General features: G+C 37.1%; 1 protein-coding gene across 6 annotated transcripts in view; it reads left to right on the forward strand.

Moving 5' to 3' along the window:
* The window catches only part of FAM172A (family with sequence similarity 172 member A), a 186,602-nt gene that overhangs the window by 58,840 nt on the left and 105,441 nt on the right, over positions 1 to 22,321 (forward strand). For all 6 annotated transcript variants that reach the window (XM_053474858.1, XM_053474876.1, XM_053474840.1 and 3 more), the window contains exon 7: positions 19,897 to 20,115. In XM_053474858.1, coding sequence (XP_053330833.1) covers positions 19,897 to 20,115 — 219 coding nt within the window. The remainder of the gene's footprint in view (positions 1 to 19,896; positions 20,116 to 22,321) is intronic.

The raw sequence follows: 22,321 nt of genomic DNA on the forward strand, positions 1-22,321 counted from the left end.
TTGACTCGCTCTTTTGGCATACAAAGGTCACCTGCTACTACATATGTGTCACCGATTTGTCTGCCAGTATTCCCAATTAAAACATTATTTCATGGCGTGCAACTTGGATTTCTAAAAACGAGGCATGAAGAGGGCCTTCCTACAGAAAACTAAATAAAGAAAGCACACAATTTTTTTCATTTACACTCTATGTATCCTATCTATCTAATTATGTTAGCACAGCTAGAATTTTGTTTTCCATGAAAACAGCAAAGTGACCCCAAACTTTTGAACAGTTGTGTGTGTGTGTGTGTGTGTGTGTGTGTGTATATATATATATATATATATATCCTACTTCTGGTTTGGGGTCTAAATTTTATTTTCTGCCTTATTTTGATCTATATGGATGTTTTTCTTCCTGGCTTGAAGCTGTCTCCTATAACTTTCTGTCTGATATATTGAGTCATGTGAATATAACGGAAATATCCTCATACAGTCTCTTAAAGTATGACTGCCAGAATCAATGCGGAGAGTACAGAATTTAGCAAGAGGGTGAGGTCCTGATTTTATGTGTAAGTACATCTTTTGAAAGAAAACCGAGAGATTTTGGCATATGAATAGATTTTTGTGTTTTTTTTTTCCAAACAAATCTTTGTTTGAAGGTGTCTGCATTGGGCAAAGCTTATCACCTTACCCACTGCACTTAGCACTCCTATAGAACTCGATTAAAGTAAATTCAAGATGTCTTAACTTTAAATAGACATTCATTATATAAAATTATGTTTAAAAAAAATCTGACAAAATGTATACAAATTCTTTTGGGGAGAAGAACGAGAATGTTTCCCTGACATTTGCTTTGACACCTGGCTCCCATAGAGTAACATAGACCTGTGACATTTTTAAACCAGGAATCCAGTACTTCATTTCCATACTTCTATCAATACGCGTCAGCACTTGCTTAAATTCTTAACAGCAAAGAGCGGCCGCAATCCTGGAAGATTTTTAACCAAGGTCATTTTTTACGGAATATGTGACTTTCCTGTTATGCAATGTTATACTCAAAATGTTAAATGTTTAATGTTGCACGCGTGTGCTTAATATATTTCCAGTCGCATCAAACAAGGAGGGAGCAAAGCCTTTAGATGTTAGTAAATGATGTGACATATTTACATAATTTTAAGGAAATCTTCCAGGCTCCTTTTGTGCTGATGTGCAGGGTATACTCCATGGAATGCGTTTACTGAACTTTTCAGTTTTCCATAAAGTGTCCAATTGTCAGAGAACTCTGTGTTTTTTGTTAGATTACATAAATTCCAAGAAGGATGTAAGCTGCCATATTCGTTGGCTATATTTCATAGCGTAATAGTGGACCTTAGCCAATAGTGCTAATTGGAAGGTCTGCTAACGTTTTAGGATACTGTTTGGCAGATCCAAGGATTAGTTAATTGCAGGTTTTCATTTGTATTACCTGTGTATATAGAATAGCGGTACAAGCTTTTCCCTGCTCTCATCTTCCTCATTGACTGTTAAGTCTACTTGTTTTGCATTTTTCATAACTCAACAAATCATGAAATAGGAGGAAGACTACCATTGTCTGCAATAAGGTGTTCTTTGGTCTAATTTTGTAAAGCATTTTGGATTTTGTTAAATTCCCAAACAAGAATGCATATTACTCGTTATTATTACACGTATTATTACACATTATCTACTGTGTTCTACTTTTGGAAAAAAAATTAAGAACAAACCTAACCTTATGAAAACGTCACAGGAATGCCTCCACTCCTTGTGGTTCTCGCAGGTTTTGGCTGCTCTTTTGCACCCCCAGGAAATCTCACGCTGGAGTACTGGAACTTGATGGATATGACTACGCCACCCTTAGTTAGATGTGTTCTACACGGTCTGAAAAGAAAAGATGATATGGGTTGGAAAACATGTTAAGTCCCTTTAAGTAGTACTTGGCTATCATATGTATTAGAGTGCATGCTCAATATATTCATGTATTCTGATGACAAGTTTCCTTCAAGGTACGGTATATATTATTGTTATGAAACAGTTGCATCCTCCTCACATTTATGTCTGTAGATCTCACAATGCCACGAGCATTCTAATACAGTAGCAGGCCACTAAAGTTGTTATATGCTGGTTTAAAGCTACGAGTGGTATTTTGGCTAGAACACAGGTTTATTTCATACGTCTGTGAGCCTGAAGACCTTGATTAGTCTGTGCCATTATACAAAAACTGCAATGTAAATTTGAAATAATTTATATAATCAACCAAACGTATATATTTAAGTAAATGTAGTATTGGGGTGGCTGGTGACTGAGACACACATTTTTTTCCCCCCTCTCTCTGCTGTTGGGTCACAGATGGTCGTAAGCTTTGGTACCTTGTGAAAGCATAGTATTGTGTGGCCAGAAATTGAATCTGTCTCTAAATCTGTTGAAAGGTTTTTTTTGAAATCTAATGAGACATATAAATTATTAATATTTTCATGTTCTTTGGGACAATGGTTACCATCACTTTACCAACACAGCTGTCTGACCCAGTGACATCATGTGTTGCATATTTTTACATTTTAATGAGATAATAATTTAAAAGGTTACAAAGAAACCATAACTCATAAGCAATTTAATGATTAAGCTCTTAGAAACGAAGCCTACTGAGTAGGGTCATGGTGAGAATGGAGAAGGCATGCACAGCACCTGTTCCTTGGTGGTGGTTGAGCTTACCAAAACACCTCATGTACACCATGCCTTTACCATGAAGCATTCATGTTACCTATGCAGACAGTCTGATTCTACAAAAAAAAAAAACACCTGTAACTACTGTAAAAAAAATATATTCTTGCTTTGTTTAGAAACCATTCCAAGACATGCCTAGCATCTTGCTCGATGTGGTTTTCTACAAACCATATGTGCGAGGCATAGACAATGATTTTGATGTAGGGGGTTCATTTTGAAACTGTATAAATCAGAGATTTTTAGAAGAATCGTAGGTCAGAGATGAACATACTCTGACCATCCTCTATTACATGAACTGTAAACTAATTTCCCCCCATACAGATCTATAAATACCGTTAAATATGTTTCCTTTAAACATTTTACAAATAATGTGCCATGTATGGAAAAAATATTTAGGATTTTTTTTTTGGGGGGGGGGGAATTTTGTGTTATAGGTGCTATACAATGTACCAATTTACATTATAATGTAATTTAGGATTTTTGGCTTGAAAAAATAATATATTGAAACTTGCGTTGCTATACCCACAAAGAGCTAGTCCCTTGCTTAGTAAACTAAATAACTGTAATAAAGCAGTCAGTTTTTTCTTTCCTTGGAGGGATTAGGCACATAAAAACACTGGGCCAAAAACGATTCAGGAATTTTTCTTTGGCCCATTTGTTTCGGACGACATTTCGTTCCCTGCCCTCTGGACTGAATGGGGTTAATCCTTTTATTTTTAGTTTGGTTTCATTATTTATGCTGATTATACAGTTGGAAAAACATGGGCAAAGCATTGTACAACACTACCTTGAGAATTCATAAAGTACATCTGAACAATACATTATTTTAGAAGTTAATTATTAAGTTGTATTAATTGAGTCCTTGAATATCCTACAAATATCTGCTCAAAGTCCACTAGTAGAATAAAAAAAAAAAATACTTACAGTACTTGGAGTAGATTGTAACCTCATTTGAGCAGGAACCTCCTTACCTGTTTCATTATATACTAATTATGTCCTGTCTACCCTTTGTACAGAATTGCTTGCGGAATCTGATGGCGCTATATAAAACAATAAACAATAATAATGCAAGGTAATATGGATGTCCTGTGCTTCTGTAGGCAAATACTGTGGCTGCTCCAACACCTGAAACATTTGTGTTTCTGCTAGTTTTCTCTAATATGTAAATAAAAGCAAGTGCTTTCACAGCACCATTTGTCCAGATTTTTTCTGTGTTTTCGCCCTCTAAATATCTGCTTAAAAAAGAACATTGATGCGTTATATATACTATATAAGTCAACCTCATCTAATAATGTTAGCTAATGTAAAAAATAAAACTCTAATTATCTCCCATGGTGATACAAACAATATTAATAAAGAAAAATACTAGTAATCTGGAGCAGGTTTAGAACAAGTTACTGTAGATCTGAAGCTTTCATTACCTCGTGCAACCGAATGGTCCCCACTTCTTTTAAGTGTGTTCTGACTAATGTCCTCAATATCAAATGATGCACTCCGGTTATGCTAGAGACCAAGCATTCCAAATATTATCAAAGGCATGGAGTGTATTCTTAATGGGTTGTCTTGTCTACTTTAATGGCTTTATATTGGCAACAATATCTCTAAGGGTGCCAGAGATTGCCACCAAACGCCGAGTATTGTTAATATAGTTGCTCAAACTCTGTGAGCAATAACATTTCTCTTAGCAATGTGGTCTGGCATGATATGTAAAACTGCAGTCTCTGGCTTAGGGTTGATCAGAACACAGAATCTTTTAAGACACTTTGTTTCTATTGCAACACCATATCAGTACCTGCTTTTGTCAGTGTGTGTCAAGCGATTAAAGATCCCAACAAAAATGATCATTGAGTCAGTTCAGCAAAGTAGATGGAACAGCATCTTTATAGCTAATGAAGTTTATAGATAATTAAGATTTGAAGTAGCCCCTGATGATTGCAGATTGTTTTAGTAATGCTGGATTATTGGTCACTCCTTTTATCAGAGAAGTGGCATTAAGTATTGTCTCCCCTCTTCCCATCTCCTTGTGACCACCATGTTCTTCACTGCTCTCTTATACTTTCTTTTTCTTGTTCTTTGTTGTCTCTGTGCTTTAATTTTATTTATTACAAATCTTACCAGCTTTTTGTGCCCTTTAGTGCTGCCATCTCTAGCACACTATTTCTTTTACTATTGTACTTTTTGCAGCAGTCTAGTGTAAACACATTTTTTATTTCTGAATAGAACTGCACTCTCTGAGCATGATGATTTGATGGACCACACACCATGCTGTGGGAGTAAGATTTGAATTTTACCTAGTCCCATTATCTTCTCATTCTGTTGTTCATCTGTTATCTGCTATCATATTACCATTTCCATTCACTTGTTTTCGTCTTCCTCCTTTTGCAGCTCCTTGTTAGTCTTTAAGTGTCTCTTTAGAATCTAGATAACACACCCTGGACTCTACGCATCCTATAATTACTAAACCCAACTGTAACAGGAAGTCTGATTCCCTGTTGGATCTTTACATGTCTGTTCTCACTCTCTTCATTCCTAGCTCGTTTTTCCCTCAGCTCGCTCCATGGCTCTTGACTCATCTCATCCCCGAATTGTTCCTCTTTTTCCACCATACATTTCTGCATACAGCATGTCACCCCAGCACTCCTTCTCCATCAGTTCCGATTTACCTTTCAACGATGCCGTTGTGAGCTAAATTAGTATCCATGGGTATGACAGTGACAGATTATCCATACAAATGGGAATCTTTTGAATATTAACCTCTTAACAATGTACTATTCCATCCTAAAAATGGCCCAACTGCCAATTGGCATGTAATAGTACACCCTAAAGGGTGCAAAGCCCTGCTTGCCGATTACTGTGTGATTAGTTACAGTAAAATCATAGTCAGGAGACCTTTACAGAATTTATGTATGTGGGTGTTGCTGTACCTGGGCAATGTTGCTGAACATAAATTACCGGTAATTTTTTTCACCAAATATAATCTATCGTTTTTGCTTTTCTTTTTTTGATCACCTTTTTCTGCTAATAATTACTATTATGTTATTTGTATGAATGTAGTTTAAACAAAAGACCCTACATCTTGTCAGAAAGTTGTGAAAGGTGTGTATAAATATGTGTGTTAGTTACGAGGATGAGGGGGGTCTGTCACAAGGAGGGGGGCACTTGGGTTTGCCTTTGTCCCAGCCAGCCTGCTTAGCGATACAGTGATGCTAAATGTGAATGCAAGATATAGATTCACAGGATTTTCTTTTAAAATAGTTTACTTTAAAGAAACTCTCAAACCTTATTTATCATGGAAAATATATAAATCTAAGGCTATTATTCACAGAACCAACTGCCCAACCAATAATAAACTAGCGTATGCATCACTAGAAAGTTTGATTACTAAATAATCATTAAAAAAAAAAAATACCTTAGGTGCTGCTTTGTTTTCGAATCTGTCACATCTGTATTTAAGCCCAATTGTTATGCAAACATATACTGCTTTCAAAAACACATTTATGTTTCAGTCTTAGTGTGAATATACTTTTTAAAGAAATTATTTTGAAACTCATTAGTTTATTTTTAATCCCTTGAGTTTACATTTATTATCTTAATTACACTTGCGCTATGCTAACATTAATAGCTCTGTCTTTCAAGACTATTTTAGAATAATATTTGCTTTCTAGATTAAATAGACTTTTGGGATAAGCATCCCTCCTCCGTAATCCTAATTGGTGAAATTACTAAATATGTCCTCTAACCTTTTGAAAGACTTCTGTGTGTTCACCTGATCCTGGGATTTGTACGCACGTGAAAAAAATTCATCGTGAATTGGGTGATATTTTCCGAAGGGTTTTATTACATTTTGCCTGAAAGCATTCATGTTTCATGAATTAACCTGAAATTAGAGGCATTTGTTGTTGGTGAATAATTATATTGTCTATGTTAAGCGGGTATATTGGTGATATAGCTCACCGTAGTTGGCTGAATGCTTTTTTGAACTGGACATAAATGTTGAAAATCCCTCAAGATATCTGCCAGACAAACTTACCGTATTTGCTCGATTATAAGACGACCCTGATTATAAGACGACCCCCCAAAATCTAAATATTAATTTAGGAAAAAAAACAAAAAGCCTGAATATAAGACTACCCTATAGGAAAAAAAGTTTTACTAGTAAATATTAATTCATGTAAACAATATTTTCATATTTAATAAAAGCTATGATTGAGAAAAATATATATTTTTTTATTTCCTTTTATTTGCCAACTTGCCCCCCCAGTTATGCATATCTGCCCCCAGGGTTGCCACTCTGCCCCCAGAAATGCCTTATACCCCCTATTTGCCACTCTGCCCCATGATGTGCCTTTTAACCCTCTATATGCCACTCTGCCTCCAGAAATGTCTTATACCCTCCCATATGCCACTCTGCCCCATGATATGCCTTTTAATCCCCTATATGCCAGAGTGGCATATAGGGGGTTAAAAGGCATATCATGGGGCAGAGTGGCATATAGGGGGTTAAAAGGCATTTCTGGAGGTATATATATACCGTATTTGCTCGATTATAAGACGACCCTGATTATAAGACGACCCCCCAAAATCTAAATATTAATTTAGGAAAAAAACAAAAAGCCTGAATATAAGACTACCCTATAGGAAAAAAAGTTTTACTAGTAAATATTAATTCATGTAAACAATATTTTCATATTTAATAAAAGCTATGATTGAGAAAAATATATATTTTTTTATTTCCTTTTATTTGCCAACCTGCCCCCCCAGTTATGCACATCTGCCCCCAGGGTTGCCACTCTGCCCCCAGAAATGCCTTATACCCCCTATTTGCCACTCTGCCCCATGATATGCCTTTTAATCCCCTATATGCCAGAGTGGCATATAGGGGGTTAAAAGGCATATCATGGGGCAGAGTGGCATATAGGGGGTTAAAAGGCATTTCTGGAGATATATATATATAACTGCTAACAGCAATCACACCCCTATCAAGCCAAGGCAGCCAGTACATGCTGGAACCTAGGATGATAGGAGTGTGAGTACAGCCTCCCTATGCCATGCTACCACCCCCACCCTTACACATCCATACTAACACACACTCATTCACAAACATTTAAATACTCATTCATTCCATTAATCACATACACACACACACATGCTCAAACCCCCCAGCCCCCCACCCCCTTACCTGAACTGCTGATCTCTCACTCAAGACTTCTGCAGGGGCCCGCTGTGCGTGCAACTTCTCTGGCCCCGCCCCCAGAGGAAGGAGGGGGGAGGCAGAGTTTTGTGACACGCTGCTAGCTTCTTGTTCTCCTGCTGCTCGCGACCAAAGCCCGGTAAGTAGCATGGCCCCACCGGACATTTTGAGGTCTGATTAGTAGACGACCTCGATTATAAGACGAGGGGTATTTTTCAGAGCATTTGCTCTGAAAAAAACCTCGTCTTATAATCGAGCAAATACGGTATACCTATATGTATACCTAGGTATATATATTGCTAACAGCAATCACACTCCTATCAAGCCAAGGCAGCCAGTACATGCTGGAACCTGAGGATGATAGGAGTGTGAGTACAGCCTCCCTATGCCATGCTACCACCACCACCACCCTTACACATCCATACTAACACACACTCATTCACAAACATTTAAATACTCATTCATTCCATTAATCACACATACTTCACACATTAATCACAAAAACCCTCCCCCACCCCCTTACCTGAACTGCAGATCTCCCACTCGCAGACTTCTGCAGGGGCCCGGCTGTGCGTGCAACTTCTCTGGCCCCGCCCCCAAAGGAAGGAGGTGGAGGCAGAGTTATGTGACACGCTGCTAGCTTCTTGTTCTCCTGCTGCTCGCGACCAAAGCCCGGTAAGTAGCATGGCCCCAGCGGACATTTTGAGGTCTGATTAGAAGACGACCTGAATTATAAGACGAGCAAATACGGTATTTAGCTGTCTTCTTTGTGCACCCAATAAAAGTCACTTCTGCTGCATTACCCTTTTAGGCAGCACAACCTGTAGTATCTTATCCCCCGCGTTAGGTGACTTACTGGGATTTGACATCATGCCCAGCGCTCAGCATAGATGACATGCAGAACACAAATGACATCATACCTAAGTAGGATTTAGAGGTCTGCTGAGAGCACTGATAAACCATTATAAATCTCACTAGTGCTTCCACCCTGTTCTGTTTCTTTAAATATACATGATTTGTTTAGCTGTATTATATTGTAAAGGTAATTGTTTTTATTCTGCTTTGGCATAAAATATATTAACTTGGCCTATATAGGCTGCAAAACCGCAGGGCCATACACAGGCGAGGCCTGGAGTTGTCCAGCCCATGACGAACCTCGCAAACCTAAAATGTATATGTTGCATAAATAAAGATTAAATGGCTATTAATATTTTTATAAGTATATCTTTTAAATATTATGTTTCCTATTTACAATTCTCCCAACCTGTTAAATTATATAGACAAAACTGCTTTTGACATTAACAATATGTGAAGGAAACTTGATCCTCCTTTTATCTAGGGTTTCTTCAAACCCTGCAAATGAGAGCGGGTTTTTCTGTATAAATATGTTAAACATAATAAAGCACTTCAAAGTACAGATAAATGACCTATGATAAACATTTTGGAATGAAAACTAAATACTACATCATATTTTTTCTTCATGCTTTTCAGAGTTCCTGTTAGACATAATTGACAGCTTATTTCAAGAGACAGAGTTCTATTCCACAGTCCAAGACAAATGTTACCTACAAACTATGATTGCCGAGTGCTTTATTTAGACTGATGTAACGCTCAGAACAGTTCTGTTCCATTGTCATTTAAAATTATTCAGATTTTCAAGCGTAAGAAAACAACACATAGATTGTAGAGTAACAGTATTGCCACAGATTTTAAGTTTCCTCATACTATATAAAGTATGCAATAAAATTTACAGGTTCTGTCTCATTCCCAGTAGATCATGACACTGCTCTTATTTTATCTATAGCTTGGGCCTTTTGTGTTTCAGTTAATTTTGGAACTTTGGCAAAACCAGAAAATTAGTTTTGTTTCCTAAAATACCGTACCAAAGTATACCACTGAGGAGAATAAATAATTAATACAAATATGAAAAAGGGTAGCTGTAATTGTTGCTGTGTAATACCGTATTTGCTCGATTATAAGACGAGGTTTTTTTCAGAGCAAATGCTCTGAAAAATACCCCTCGTCTTCTAATCGGGGTCGTCTTCTAATCAGACCTCAAATAGAGGTCTGATTAGGAGACTAAGATCCAGATCCCCCGCACCGCTGCAGGGGACCTGGATCCTCCTGTCTCAACCGAGCCCCCCCCCATCGTACACACACTTACCGGTGCTTCCTGCTGTGTTGCCGGGGCAGCGGGTTGACGTCTACGCGATCCGCGTAGACAACGTCCGCTGCAGCCGGAAGGAGGTGTGGCTAGCAGCGGGGGTTGTCTGCGTCCGTCGCATACACCTTCCCCGACTGTCAGAGATCTCTGACAGCCGGGGAAAGTATACGCGACGGACGCATACAAACCCCCGCTGCTAGCCACACCTCCTTCCGGCTGCAGCAGAAGGCGACGTCAACCCGCTGCCCCGGCTGGAAGCACCGGTAAGAGAGGGGGGGGGGGGGGGGTGAGAGGGGGGGGGAGAGAGAGAGTGTGTGTGTGTTAGTTAGTTAAATGGGGGTATAGGGTGTGTGTGTGTGTGTGTGTTAAATGGGGGCATAGGGCATTTCTGGAGTGGCGTTAAGGGGGGATTTAATAGAGCACTCTGCCTCCTGAAATGCCTTATACCTCCCTATATGCCCCTCTGCCCCATAATATGCCTTTTAACCCCCTAAATGGCAGAGTGGCATATAGGGGTATAAGGCATTTCTGGAGGCAGAGTGCTCTATACAATGCCTTTTAACTCCCTTAATGCCACTCTGCCTCCTGAAATGCCTTATACCTCCCTATATGCCACTCTGCCCCATAATATGCATTTTAACCCCCTAAATGCCAGAATGGGATATAGGGGTATAAGGCATTTCTGGAGGCAGAGTGGCACATAGGGGGTCAAAAGGCATACCATGGGGCACAGTGGCATATAGAGGGTTAAAAGGCATATCATGGGCCACAGTGCCATATTGGAGTGGCAAGCCTGGGGGCAGATGTGCTTAACTGGGGGACAGGTTGGAAAATACAAGAAATAAAAACAAAAAAAATCTTTTTCTCAATCATAGCTTTTATTAAAAAAAATAGTTTACATGAATTAACATTTACTGGTAAAACTTTTTTCCTTTGAGGTCGTCTTATATTCAGGCTTTTTCTTTTTTTCCTAAGTTAATATTCAGATTTTGGGGGTCGTCTTATAATCAGGGTCGTCTTATAATCGAGCAAATACGGTAATGTGTTTTTCCTATGCAAACCTCGCTTGCCCTTACCCGAGACCCACATACAGTCGTGGTCATGAGACCATTATGGGGTTTTAACTCATATACTACTTTAAATATGCACTTAGCTAAGTAATTTCTTTCTTGGCTTAGCAAGAATGGTACGTTCCCGTAGGATTGTAGAACTATGTTGGACTTGAGGTTTAAGGATTACGTTCTGATGAGGTAAGTTTTTCATGAAGAACTTGGATGATGCTGTATATTTACAGAAAGAGATGGTTTTGTTTGCAGGACTGGTAGCTCAAACTAAATCCAAGGAATAAAGGTGGAAGTAAACTTTTAGTTTGCAAGGGTTCCCTGAAATACAGTTTACATATAGTCTTATATTTTAGAGCAGCTATATCTCTAGACTGTAAGCTCGTTTGAGCAGGGCCCTCCTCACCTGTTGTCTCTAAATCAATCTGTTATGTTACATACTACTTGTTACGTCCTGTCTACCCGTTATACAGCGCTACGGAATTTGATGGTGCTATATAACACAATAAATAATAATAATAATAATATAGCAAACTAAGAGCAAGAGGGTTATTGCTTTCTGATTAAAATCTTTTTTGACGGATTAGTGGAATAGGTAGGAGGAGAACAAGAGTACTCCCTTGTCAGTAGTTTCAAGAGCCTGAAGAATGGGGATCAGTATCAAAAGCCCAAGAAACGTTAAGGAGGATTTTAAAGGACCAGAAAGGAAGAGGAAAAACTTTCAAACCAATGGAATAAAATGGCACATTTTTACTTAGAACTTACTAAACGCTTCAGAAGCATATCGACACTAGTATGTCCATATAGTGTCAAACAAATGTGTGCTTAATAGTATTTTAATTCCATCAGTTAAGAGTGTGTTTTGCAGAATGTTAAAGTGTTGCAGATTTTTAAATATGGTGTTTTGAAGCTCTACATTAATTGTTTGATTAAGGAGGAGGATTAGGAAAGAACAGTATGACTTAAGGATTTAACCACAAGGAGGTCATTAGTTGCTTTGGTAAGGACAGTACAAAGCAGCATGAAATCCTGGTTATAGAACGAGTACAGATCCTTTAAAATGTGAGCGTGTACAAGAGTCAGGTGGTTTGAAGCAAATGCATATATTAGGCTAAATCAGGATACAGGTGTATCAGCTATTCCGTGACCAAAAATAAAGTGGAATATTCAGACTATGGAAGCCCTTCAGGTTTAATGGGTACCTTGTAAATGGTGAGATACCTTTGTTCGAGTGTAGGGTATTGAAATAGTATAACTGATGAAGTTTTACATCATTAATAATATTGGTAAACATTGGTATGGACTGTAATAACATTTTTGTCCGCTCAGATTTTGGATGCTTTTATTTGGCAGTGGTGAGGCTAGAATCTTAGTTGGGGGAAAATATATTATATTACCAAAAAAGTGATTATTCTGTCAACATTAACTTTAATATTGTACTGTTTTGCATCAATATTCTGGAATCATGTTGCTTACTTTTTATGATTAAAGGAAATTAGAAACAATGCCAAATGCCATTTCTTAGAGTCTCTCCAGAAGATGTCCTATGTCTGTTTAAATTATCACATTCCCATCATTAAAATGATGTGCGCTTTACCACATACAATTATCTGGCAGCTCCATTACCACACAATCTGGCCTCCTTGCACACAACACAATCAGGCAGTCCCTCTCCTCCTTGCACACAACACAATCAGGCAGTCCCTCTCCTCCTTGCACACAACACAATCAGGCAGTCCCTCTCCTCCTTGCACACAAAATGATCTGCTGGCCCCTGTCCCCACCCGCTCGGCACTATATGGCAGGGCCTTGCTGTGCATGCTCGGGGAAAGGAATGGGAGGGTCATAAAGTGAGCACAATGATTAAACCTTCACTCTAAAACCCACTAAGCATGCCAAAAATATACGGTGGCAAATTTGTTATGCGTATAGAGATACCATAAATGGTTTACTTCTTAGAGTGTTCTGTGTTCCCGAATATCATTTTTCAAAAGGTTTATTATAAATTTTAATAACAGCACCATAGCTGCCTAGCATATGTGGGTAGGTATATATTCATTTCATTTAAAATTCTTTTAAATTTAATTCTTTAATCTTAACTTATAATAGAAAGTTTTTAAACTTTTTTTATGAATTACCCGGGGCTTTTTAAGGACTTTGGACATTCTTATCCGCTTACCTATTTTTTTAAAGAGATCCCAAAATCCTTTATTTCTTTAAACCGTACAGTGACATTTAAGACAAAATGTAGATATTTTTTTTACAGAATTCTTTACATATGTTGAAAGCACCATTCTCTATGTACCTACACTATTTATGTATCACAAGAGGATTTCCCTTTTATCCTTCCCTCCTGCTATTACAGATTTCAAAAGAGTTTATGAATTGCAAAAAGACATCCTACAGATGAGCTTTATTCCCAAATTGTATTCCCTCATTTACAGTTTGAATGTTTTATGAATGCTAAACAGTTGACTTGATAGGGTTGAGTAATGTGATGGATATAAGAATAGGGTTATGCCTTATATGTATTGCTTGTTAGGCATAGTGAACAAGAAAAGTGATAAGGATTGTTAGGATTCAAAGTGTTGTAAAAAATCCATGTTCTGGGTTTTCAGATTACCCATCTACATAATTCACTGGGGTTATCAATACTTTGCAAGGATGTCAATTGGCACATCCAAGACATTATTTAAAAGTTATAAATTATACCCAAAAATAATAATAAGGACTTTTGAAGCAATTCTAAAGCATGCATACCATTAAGGGAGCAGACCTCTCCTCTAGCTGTCCAGTCTGGATCTGTTCTGCTGATTTTAATTAGAAAATAACAGCAGCATTTAGTAAAATAAAACATGATCACCATTACTGGGTGGTTATGAAGTAGAAATATCTCTATTTAGCGGGAATATCATTCCTGGCCAAATGCTTCCATGCCTGTCGATCATAACACATAAAGGATGCAGTGGATCAACACAATCACTCTTTTTATGAAAAACCCCTGTGTTTACGCTGTGGTAAGAAGCTTAAAGAAATTTGCTTTTATTACTCTCCATGTTTTTGTACCATAACAAACCACTAATTATTCCAAACAAGATATCTATGCAATATATTGTAGTTGTTTTTATTGAAGGTTTTTTATGTATTTTTCAAGAGAAGCAGTATAATCTAGTAAGAGTTCCAAGTGGGAATTCATTACTTAGTCGGAAGCCATGTATATTAGTTTTAAAACTCAGTGCTAAAATACCCATTAAAAGAATGTTAACACGGCAGGTGACAGCAACGGACAAGTGCAAAGTGAACGTTTCGAAATAAATAGCACTCGGTTGACCTAAAATGTCAAAGCTCTAGACAAGGTTGTGTATTTGTCATTATATCCAACGTGTTTTACAGATTCCTCTGGGAAAAGGAGGAGATACAGTTTCACCATTTCTGTGCCAAAACATTTTAATAATATCTTCTCGCAAGCACAGAAGCTCAGTAGCCAAGGGAGTGACATTGATGCATGTGTTGATAAAGCTGCAAACATTCAAAATAAGATTAACAAAGATTTTGAAGGAGGGGTGACAGCTAATTTTGAGCCGTATTATGCATCTGGTGCTGACCAATATATTGATCCGATGTCTAATAACGCATATTATCACAGAGGGAATTAGCCGGGCCGTGCGCTTTTTGTGCTGGCACACTGAAAATCTGTAATTTGTACATTAGGGAAATGATATGATCCAAACTTTGTTATATGCTTAAACTTTATTATTATTCAGATTCAACAGTGCGCATTATAATATGTACGTGCATGCCAAAAACATTTAGATCAAATAACCGATTTCCTATTTTCAGAGATGAGTGGCATATTTAAATATAGGGAGTCATAAACCCTACATGGACGATCTAGTGGCCTGTTTTCCCTATCTCTGTCCTCCCAAATCTCTTTGTTTGTCTGTCTGTCCATCCCGTTGCTTCCATCAAATACATGTTACCCCATATATTTAAAAAATCACGGTTTTATACTTTTCAAATTGTTTCTAAGCAACGTGAATAACAGCCTTATGCAGATCATAGTTTCCCGTTCTTTGTAAAATGTTTTTTCTTCATTGAATTAAAATGATGCTAGTTATACTGATGCATAACCTTTTATTATTATTGTTTTATTTCATCTTTGATTATCTTATATTGCGCGTTATCCAAGAGGTTCATAATGCCTGAAAACTGAGTAAATGACAGCCATTCCTTGTGTCCCCCCCCTGCAAATCAGCACAGCAAATTTTCCTGTCTCTTGCTCTTTGCATAGCGAGAACCATATTTTCCCTGTCGCATGTGATGCCTTTTGAGTCCGTGTCAATGAATTCTGCGTCTATTCTCCCCTTTCTTTGAAGGCAGCTGACACGTTGTTCGCTCTCCTTTTTGTCTGAGAAATTTTCCGTATTCATTTATATCCCCCCCCTTCTTCTTTCAATCCACTCACTTCTCCATCTGCTTTCACTTTTGTTTGCTTGAGCCAGTCTCTCATCCCAACTTGATAATGAGGAATGCGGTGTGACCCTGACCTCGATCAACCCAGGCCTAACCCCCTGACACTCTGACATAACCTTTGACCCCTTATTTGACAGCTTGATTAATTACCTTGTGTTATGATTTATGAGTAAGTGCTATGCAAAAATAATAGACAACAGGTGGTCCTTTAAAAATGTTTTGTGGCATATTCTCTGTGCTTAGCGCAATTATTTTTTTGTTGCATGTGTTTGAAGATGAGAATTTTCTTGGACAATGTGGCGTTGGCACCAACAAGAAGAATGTTGTAGCAGCAGTGGAATTCAGCTAGGCAGCTGAGGTGGTGCTTGATTTGGAATTACCATGATGCCAAAATGTACGCAGAATACAAACCACTAGTAGTTTTCCATCTTCATCCTAGGTCATGTTCAGAAAACTGTAAATAAAGGATGCTTCTCTTTTACAGCTAAGTTTTCCTTGCCAGCTTCTGATTGGTTGCTATGGCCCCAGCTCAGCATTCATAGGATGAATCATCCTAATTATTCTTGACGTCGATGCGAGCGGATTAGTGCAGTATTGTGCATATTTCAGTATTTTAAAGACATATTATGGTGTCATAAACGTCTCAGCTCACAAAATCATTTTTTCTTATGTTTTTTTTTTTATTCCTTCTGAGTTTTAATAGTATATTCATGTGAGCGGCAACCAAAGCTATCCGGCTGGTAGACACCATATTATCCTTTTAATATTTGCCAGCTGTAGGAGCCACCACTGATTTTTTGTTATACTTAAGGGCAGATTAAGTGTTTTTACACATTTTTCAAAACTGTATCTCTTAATAATGGAAACGTACAACATAAACAGATTTGTATGATACAATCTACAAGCACATTCTTCAAAATATATACCTGTGTAAATGTACAGACTCATACCATGGGCACAACTACTCCTCTATAAATGCTCTTTTTATGCCTTATATAGGCTTACAGTAACGTCGTGAAGCTATTCCTAATACGATCATATCACTATTATTGCCATATTTTTGAGTTTTCTTACTGTAAAATATGAATGCTTTCCATGTTGAGCTCAACAATTCAAAAACGGTACATCAGTATTTCCTGTATGTGACGTATTTATTCCTCCCACCTGTTACATTCTTCTACAAGGTGTTAAAATAAAACAGTGTTTGACCCTAAGCATACTGCCTTCACCAAATGATGTGCTTCGCAGAACATTCTCCCTTAAGGTCTGCTTTCTGGGGCTGGTGAAGAGGTTCTAAACACTAACTTGGGTGCATTTGTATTTTTCAGATCATGTCATAAAAGGTAGAGGCCTTATGTGAATTTCTAGCTCACTCAACCACATATATATTAGTCTACATGACTGTTTTGCTCCTGGACAAATTGTAACTGAGAGTAACCTTCAAGACCGGTAATCACAGCAGAGATTTTCTCTTTTGTTTTCCTCTCTTCCTAAATTTTTTTTGTAAATGCTTGTGTTTCCCCCCCCCTCTTTTATGTAGCCTAATGATGTCCATCATACCTGGTAGCTAAACTAATAGATGACCAGAAACCATTGCTAAAAAAATTACCTAAACTTTATTAAAATGGAATTGAATGGCAATTTTCACACAATACCAATTTTAAATTCAGAATGCGTGTTTTATACGTGTGAAATAATTGATATTGTATCCTTGTAAAACTGGACAAATTAGTAATTTTTTGTAGAATACAGTCACGTGAAAAAGAAAGTTCACCCTCTATAAATTCTATGCTTTACATATCAAGAGATAATTACAATCATCTGTTACTTTGCCGGTCTAAAAATTAGTTATACAACCTCAGATGAACAACAACACATGACGTATTACACAGTGTCATGATTTATTTAACAAAAATAAAGCCAAAATGGAGAAGCCATGTGTGAAAAACTAAGTACACCCTTAATTTCTTACTTCCATAGAAATTAAGATGTGGTCACACCTGCTGCTAATCAAATGTTCTTGATTGATTGATCATCAGCAAGTGTGACCACATCTATAAAAGCTAAAGTTTTAGCAGTTTGCTGATCTGGAGCATTGTGTGTTCAAACAACACCAAGGATAGACATCAGCAATGATCTGGTAAATGCGTCAGCGTGAGCAGGTGAATATTTTCTTACCACATACCTTCATTGCAGCTCAAGCCCTTTTTGATTTTAATCCCTAGTCTTTCCCAACCCCTGAGCCAATGGCAGACAAAAGTAAATTGTAGAACTTGCCAAATGACATTCAAAATGTAAAGGTTGAATGTAAAGGTTGAATGTAAAGGTTTCACCCCTGGTCTAATTGGTATCAAATTGAATAAAGATTTTTCAAGGACTACCACTATTTTCCTTTGGATAATTCTGTGTATAATTTTTGTTTATTATAAATTTTAATGTCAAAGCTCAAGATTCAATGCTTAATCCATCACCATTGTATCATTCCCCATTTCCCTTGATAACAATGTAAATAACACCCTGTCTGTCTGATACATATTGTATACTTTGTAACCTAAAGGGTGTTTTACTACTCAACTTCTTTACTATTCTTCTTGGTAGACATTGTAACCCATCATATGCAATGATATACTCTCTGTGTTCTGTATTGTTTTGAAAGGGAATATATATATTATATATATATATATATATATATTATATATATATATATATATATATATATATATATATATAATATATAATATATATATATATATATTTTTTTTTTTTTAAATAAAATAGTATGATCTTTTATGTAGCGCCACCAACCATGTCTTACTTTACATACGTTCAAAGCGTATGACAAGACTAGGGTTGACAGATTTAAGACAAACCAATCCGTTAGATAAAGAGGGACCTGTTTTGGAAAAAGTTTCTTCTTACATTCAGGTGCACCGATTTCTGATTTTATTGTGTGTAACACAGCCATTTTAACATTAATCTAGTGGGAGTTAAAATCAAAACAGGACAAGGAGAGGCGTTACAAGTAGCTGGTTTTGGGACTTCCTGCCAATGTCATTGTATTACCTAGCCAAGTGTGTTCAACTGTAGCACAGCACCGAATTGCAGTCTGTCTACCTGACAGTGACAACAATGTGGTACAAGATGTTCTGAGTAGATTTGTGGGTTGGAATACAAACAGACCAAATAAACCGCCTTTTGTTAGTCTGCATCTGATTTCCTCTGGTCAGCTAGGTATATAGAAGAGCGTTTGATCTCCTTCAGAAAAGTTTGAGCCCCAGGGACTTAAATTTTGTTACGGTATTTGTTATCCCTGACAATATATGACTGATATAGTTACACGAGAAAAAATGCTAAGTATATGTTGTTGATTTTTATATGAATTATTACTGGAACCCAGTTAACTGAACATATGCTGCATTTAAACACACCTACAAAGGAAGCAATAGCCAATACTTGCCATATAATCAAAGCCAGGTGAGAATGGTTAATTTCTTTATTATTAAAGTAATTTCCTATTTCCCACAAGCTGTTTGCAGAAGTATCAGGATGTCATACACTGATAATACACTGGGTATATGCCATATGTATTTTATCTTATTGCAACATTAACCCAGTGAACTGTGTGTGTTATAATAAACATAGTTTTTTTATTTGTTAAAAAAAAGTTCCTTTTAGTGTAATTGGTTAAATCTAAATGATTGTTTGGTTTCCCAGTCTACTTAGTAACGACTCACATAAAAAAATAATAGCAATATGTAAATGTATAAGTTTGTGGTATGTGTTCTACTGTTGTAAATTGTTCATGTTAAAGATGCTGTCCCACTTGCTGAATTTACCATTTTTATGACTTATTGCAGTTTTGGAAACATTCCCAGTACTGAGTGTCCAAATTTGTTCTCAGAAAAATATTATTCATGTTACATTTGGGTTCATTGAAAGTTTTTTGACAATATGTCATTGTCATGTGACACAAAAGTAGGAACTGAAAAGGCTTCTTAAAAACCTATGTTAGTAAAATGTCATATCTTCTAAAGTTTATTTCCTCGGCATAGTAGAGAGTGCAATTAGTGTTTTGTCTGGGATGAACAGCACATTGGAGCCGGGTGTTCACTCTGTTATATTTTTCTACTACGTCACTAAGCAGCCATAGTTGTCTGAAGACTATATGGAATCTGTAGTCAAAGGTGCTACCTTATATTGGGCCAGTATAGGAACTTTTGGAACCTTAGCACTGTCTGTTTTGAAGGCTGGTGGTTCAACTATCGTACTTTATCACTTTAAAACAGGAAAACTGTGGCGTGATTGTGCTGAATCCCAATGAAAACTACATTGAAGTGGAAAAGAGCAAACCGCTATCCCAACAGCCGTCTCCAGATAGCTCCGATGAGCCCGCAGAAAAGAGGGAGAGAAGAGAGAGGATTTCAAAGGACACCAAGAAAAGGAAGGAATATGAGAAATACCGGAACCCTCAGAAAGAAAAGGAAACTCTGCAGCTGTACATCAGAGTAAGTAACATATGTGTCGATCTTCTTATATGGCAGAACCCAGGATGTTCAATGTATCGCGCTGTTTTTTTGCACATGATTACATGTATAGTTTCGGCCTGTGTGCTTGTGATCAAATCAGAAGCTATATAACAACCTCTTTTATTTATTCTTAAATATACGATGTTACAATATTCTGTAATCCTCACATGCACTTGCAATGGGGCCTCAATGGAAATGTAAAGGGACGTCTCAACTACTATATGCTTTGAAGTGCATATGGTGGCTGGAGTGTCCCTTTAAAATGGCCTGGACCTGGTATTTTTTTACCAGAATATTTTTGTCTTTGTATTCTTATTATAGATCTCAGAAGGCAACATAATAACTATAATTTCAATGTTTTTTTTCTTATATTATTACAGAAAAAATTTGATTATTTTACTTTTGATTAACTTATGAGACTGAGGGGCATAAATGAGCACCTGACGGGCAGTTGTAGTGTTTGTCACGATATAATAAAGATATAAACAAACAGAAACGAGGATGGGTTAAGAATATTGTCCAGCTGTTGATTGAAGTGTATCACCTGTATGCAATAATAATTTGCATGTGTCTGAATCTATAACATCACTACTACCCTTACCACCATTGTCGAAGGTGAGGAATCAAGGCTATCCAGCCTATTAGAGACATTTCTGTAAAGTCCAAATTGGAGTGGCAATAGATGTGTAAGAGGGCAGTTTTTATAACGTTTATTTTAAAAAAAAATCCTGAAAATGTTAAATAGTGAGTGTAACATCTGTTTTTGGGGGAGGATTAGTATTAATTTCTCTGTTAAGTAGTTAAGCACATTGTTAAAAACCTCAACAGAATACGCTATATGTCTAAGAAATTTTTGTTAAAAAAATATATATTTAGTTTAGTTGGTCATAAAACGGATGGCTTTACTGAGTTTGCTTTGTTTAATTTTACAAGGAAAACATTAACTTCCTGTGCATAGCGTGTGATGGCAGCAGCAGCAATGTAATTGGGACGCCTTGGCTTGATCTCTCCATTTTGACATTGTGGACCTCTGTAACCAGAGCAGCATGGGACTGTTCTAGCCATGCTACCTCGGCAGCTAAAATCTATCAAGGGGCACGCACGCAGTCACTTTCTCAGTGACCTAATCTGTATGCTAGTCAATGAAAGTTCTGCCCCATCACATAAGGATCTCATTACAGAAGCCAAGTTTGTCAGTAAAGGTAATTGTACATGAAACACTAGAGAGCTTAAGAGAACAGGATATAGAGTGTACACAATATAACTTTTTATTTTATTTTTGCTTTGGAGGAGGCATGGAGGATTTAAGGTTGGGAAGCATATGTTACTAGTAGTATTGTCTTCTGATTAGTGTGTGCTGTTGGCTTTTTGTTGGGGATCTGTAAGATGTATAGGCTTATGTGGTTGGTGTGTTGCTTGATAAATCGATTCAGTATAGTATTTTTGGGAACTCCGGATTACATAGTAAACATATTTAATAATCTTAACAGGGGCCTTCTAGAAGCAGGGGGAAAACTCAACAAAACTTTCAGTGGCTGGGAGATCCAATTGGCCAAGTCATAAAGTGTCATAGAGTACACCATCATCAACGCATGTTCCTTAAGAGGATTTACTTATTTTGCTTACGCTGGTATTATGGCCCATATGGTATTCAGGCACTCACTATCTCATCCTGAGGTGTGGCATTGCACTGTTGACATTGTTTTCTGCCTGGAGGCGCAGCTTTCCAGTGTCTATATGAATGCAGATTTACTCTTTACTGTAAGTCAGCTCTGCGATGGGGATAATTGGCTTTTACTCTGTAGTTCTAAATAAAATATATTTGGGTTTATTCACGAAAGGGAGAGTTTTCAGGAGAGCTGTGTTTTCTGTACCTTGACTTCACTATACATTGTGAAAGGTCAACCTCAATAATCTTCTGCTGCAGGAAAAGCTTGGTTGTATACTGTATAGTTAAATGAGTAAGATTTCTTTCAAGCTTCCTCAAACATCAAATTATGCAAAATGCAGGATCAGATCAGTTCTTCATGCATGAAAAACTTATCGCTGCTGATATTGCATAGTTGGTGTGGTGGGGTTTAGAAAACTTTAAATAATTGGTAAACAAGGTGTTTATAAATGTTTTAGTTTTTTTCTTTTAAATATAATTTTTAAAAATGGTATTCATATATGTGAGACAATTATT

Source organism: Spea bombifrons, chromosome 1, assembly GCF_027358695.1.
Source record: "Spea bombifrons isolate aSpeBom1 chromosome 1, aSpeBom1.2.pri, whole genome shotgun sequence".
Classification (NCBI taxonomy): Eukaryota; Metazoa; Chordata; class Amphibia; order Anura; family Pelobatidae; genus Spea; species Spea bombifrons.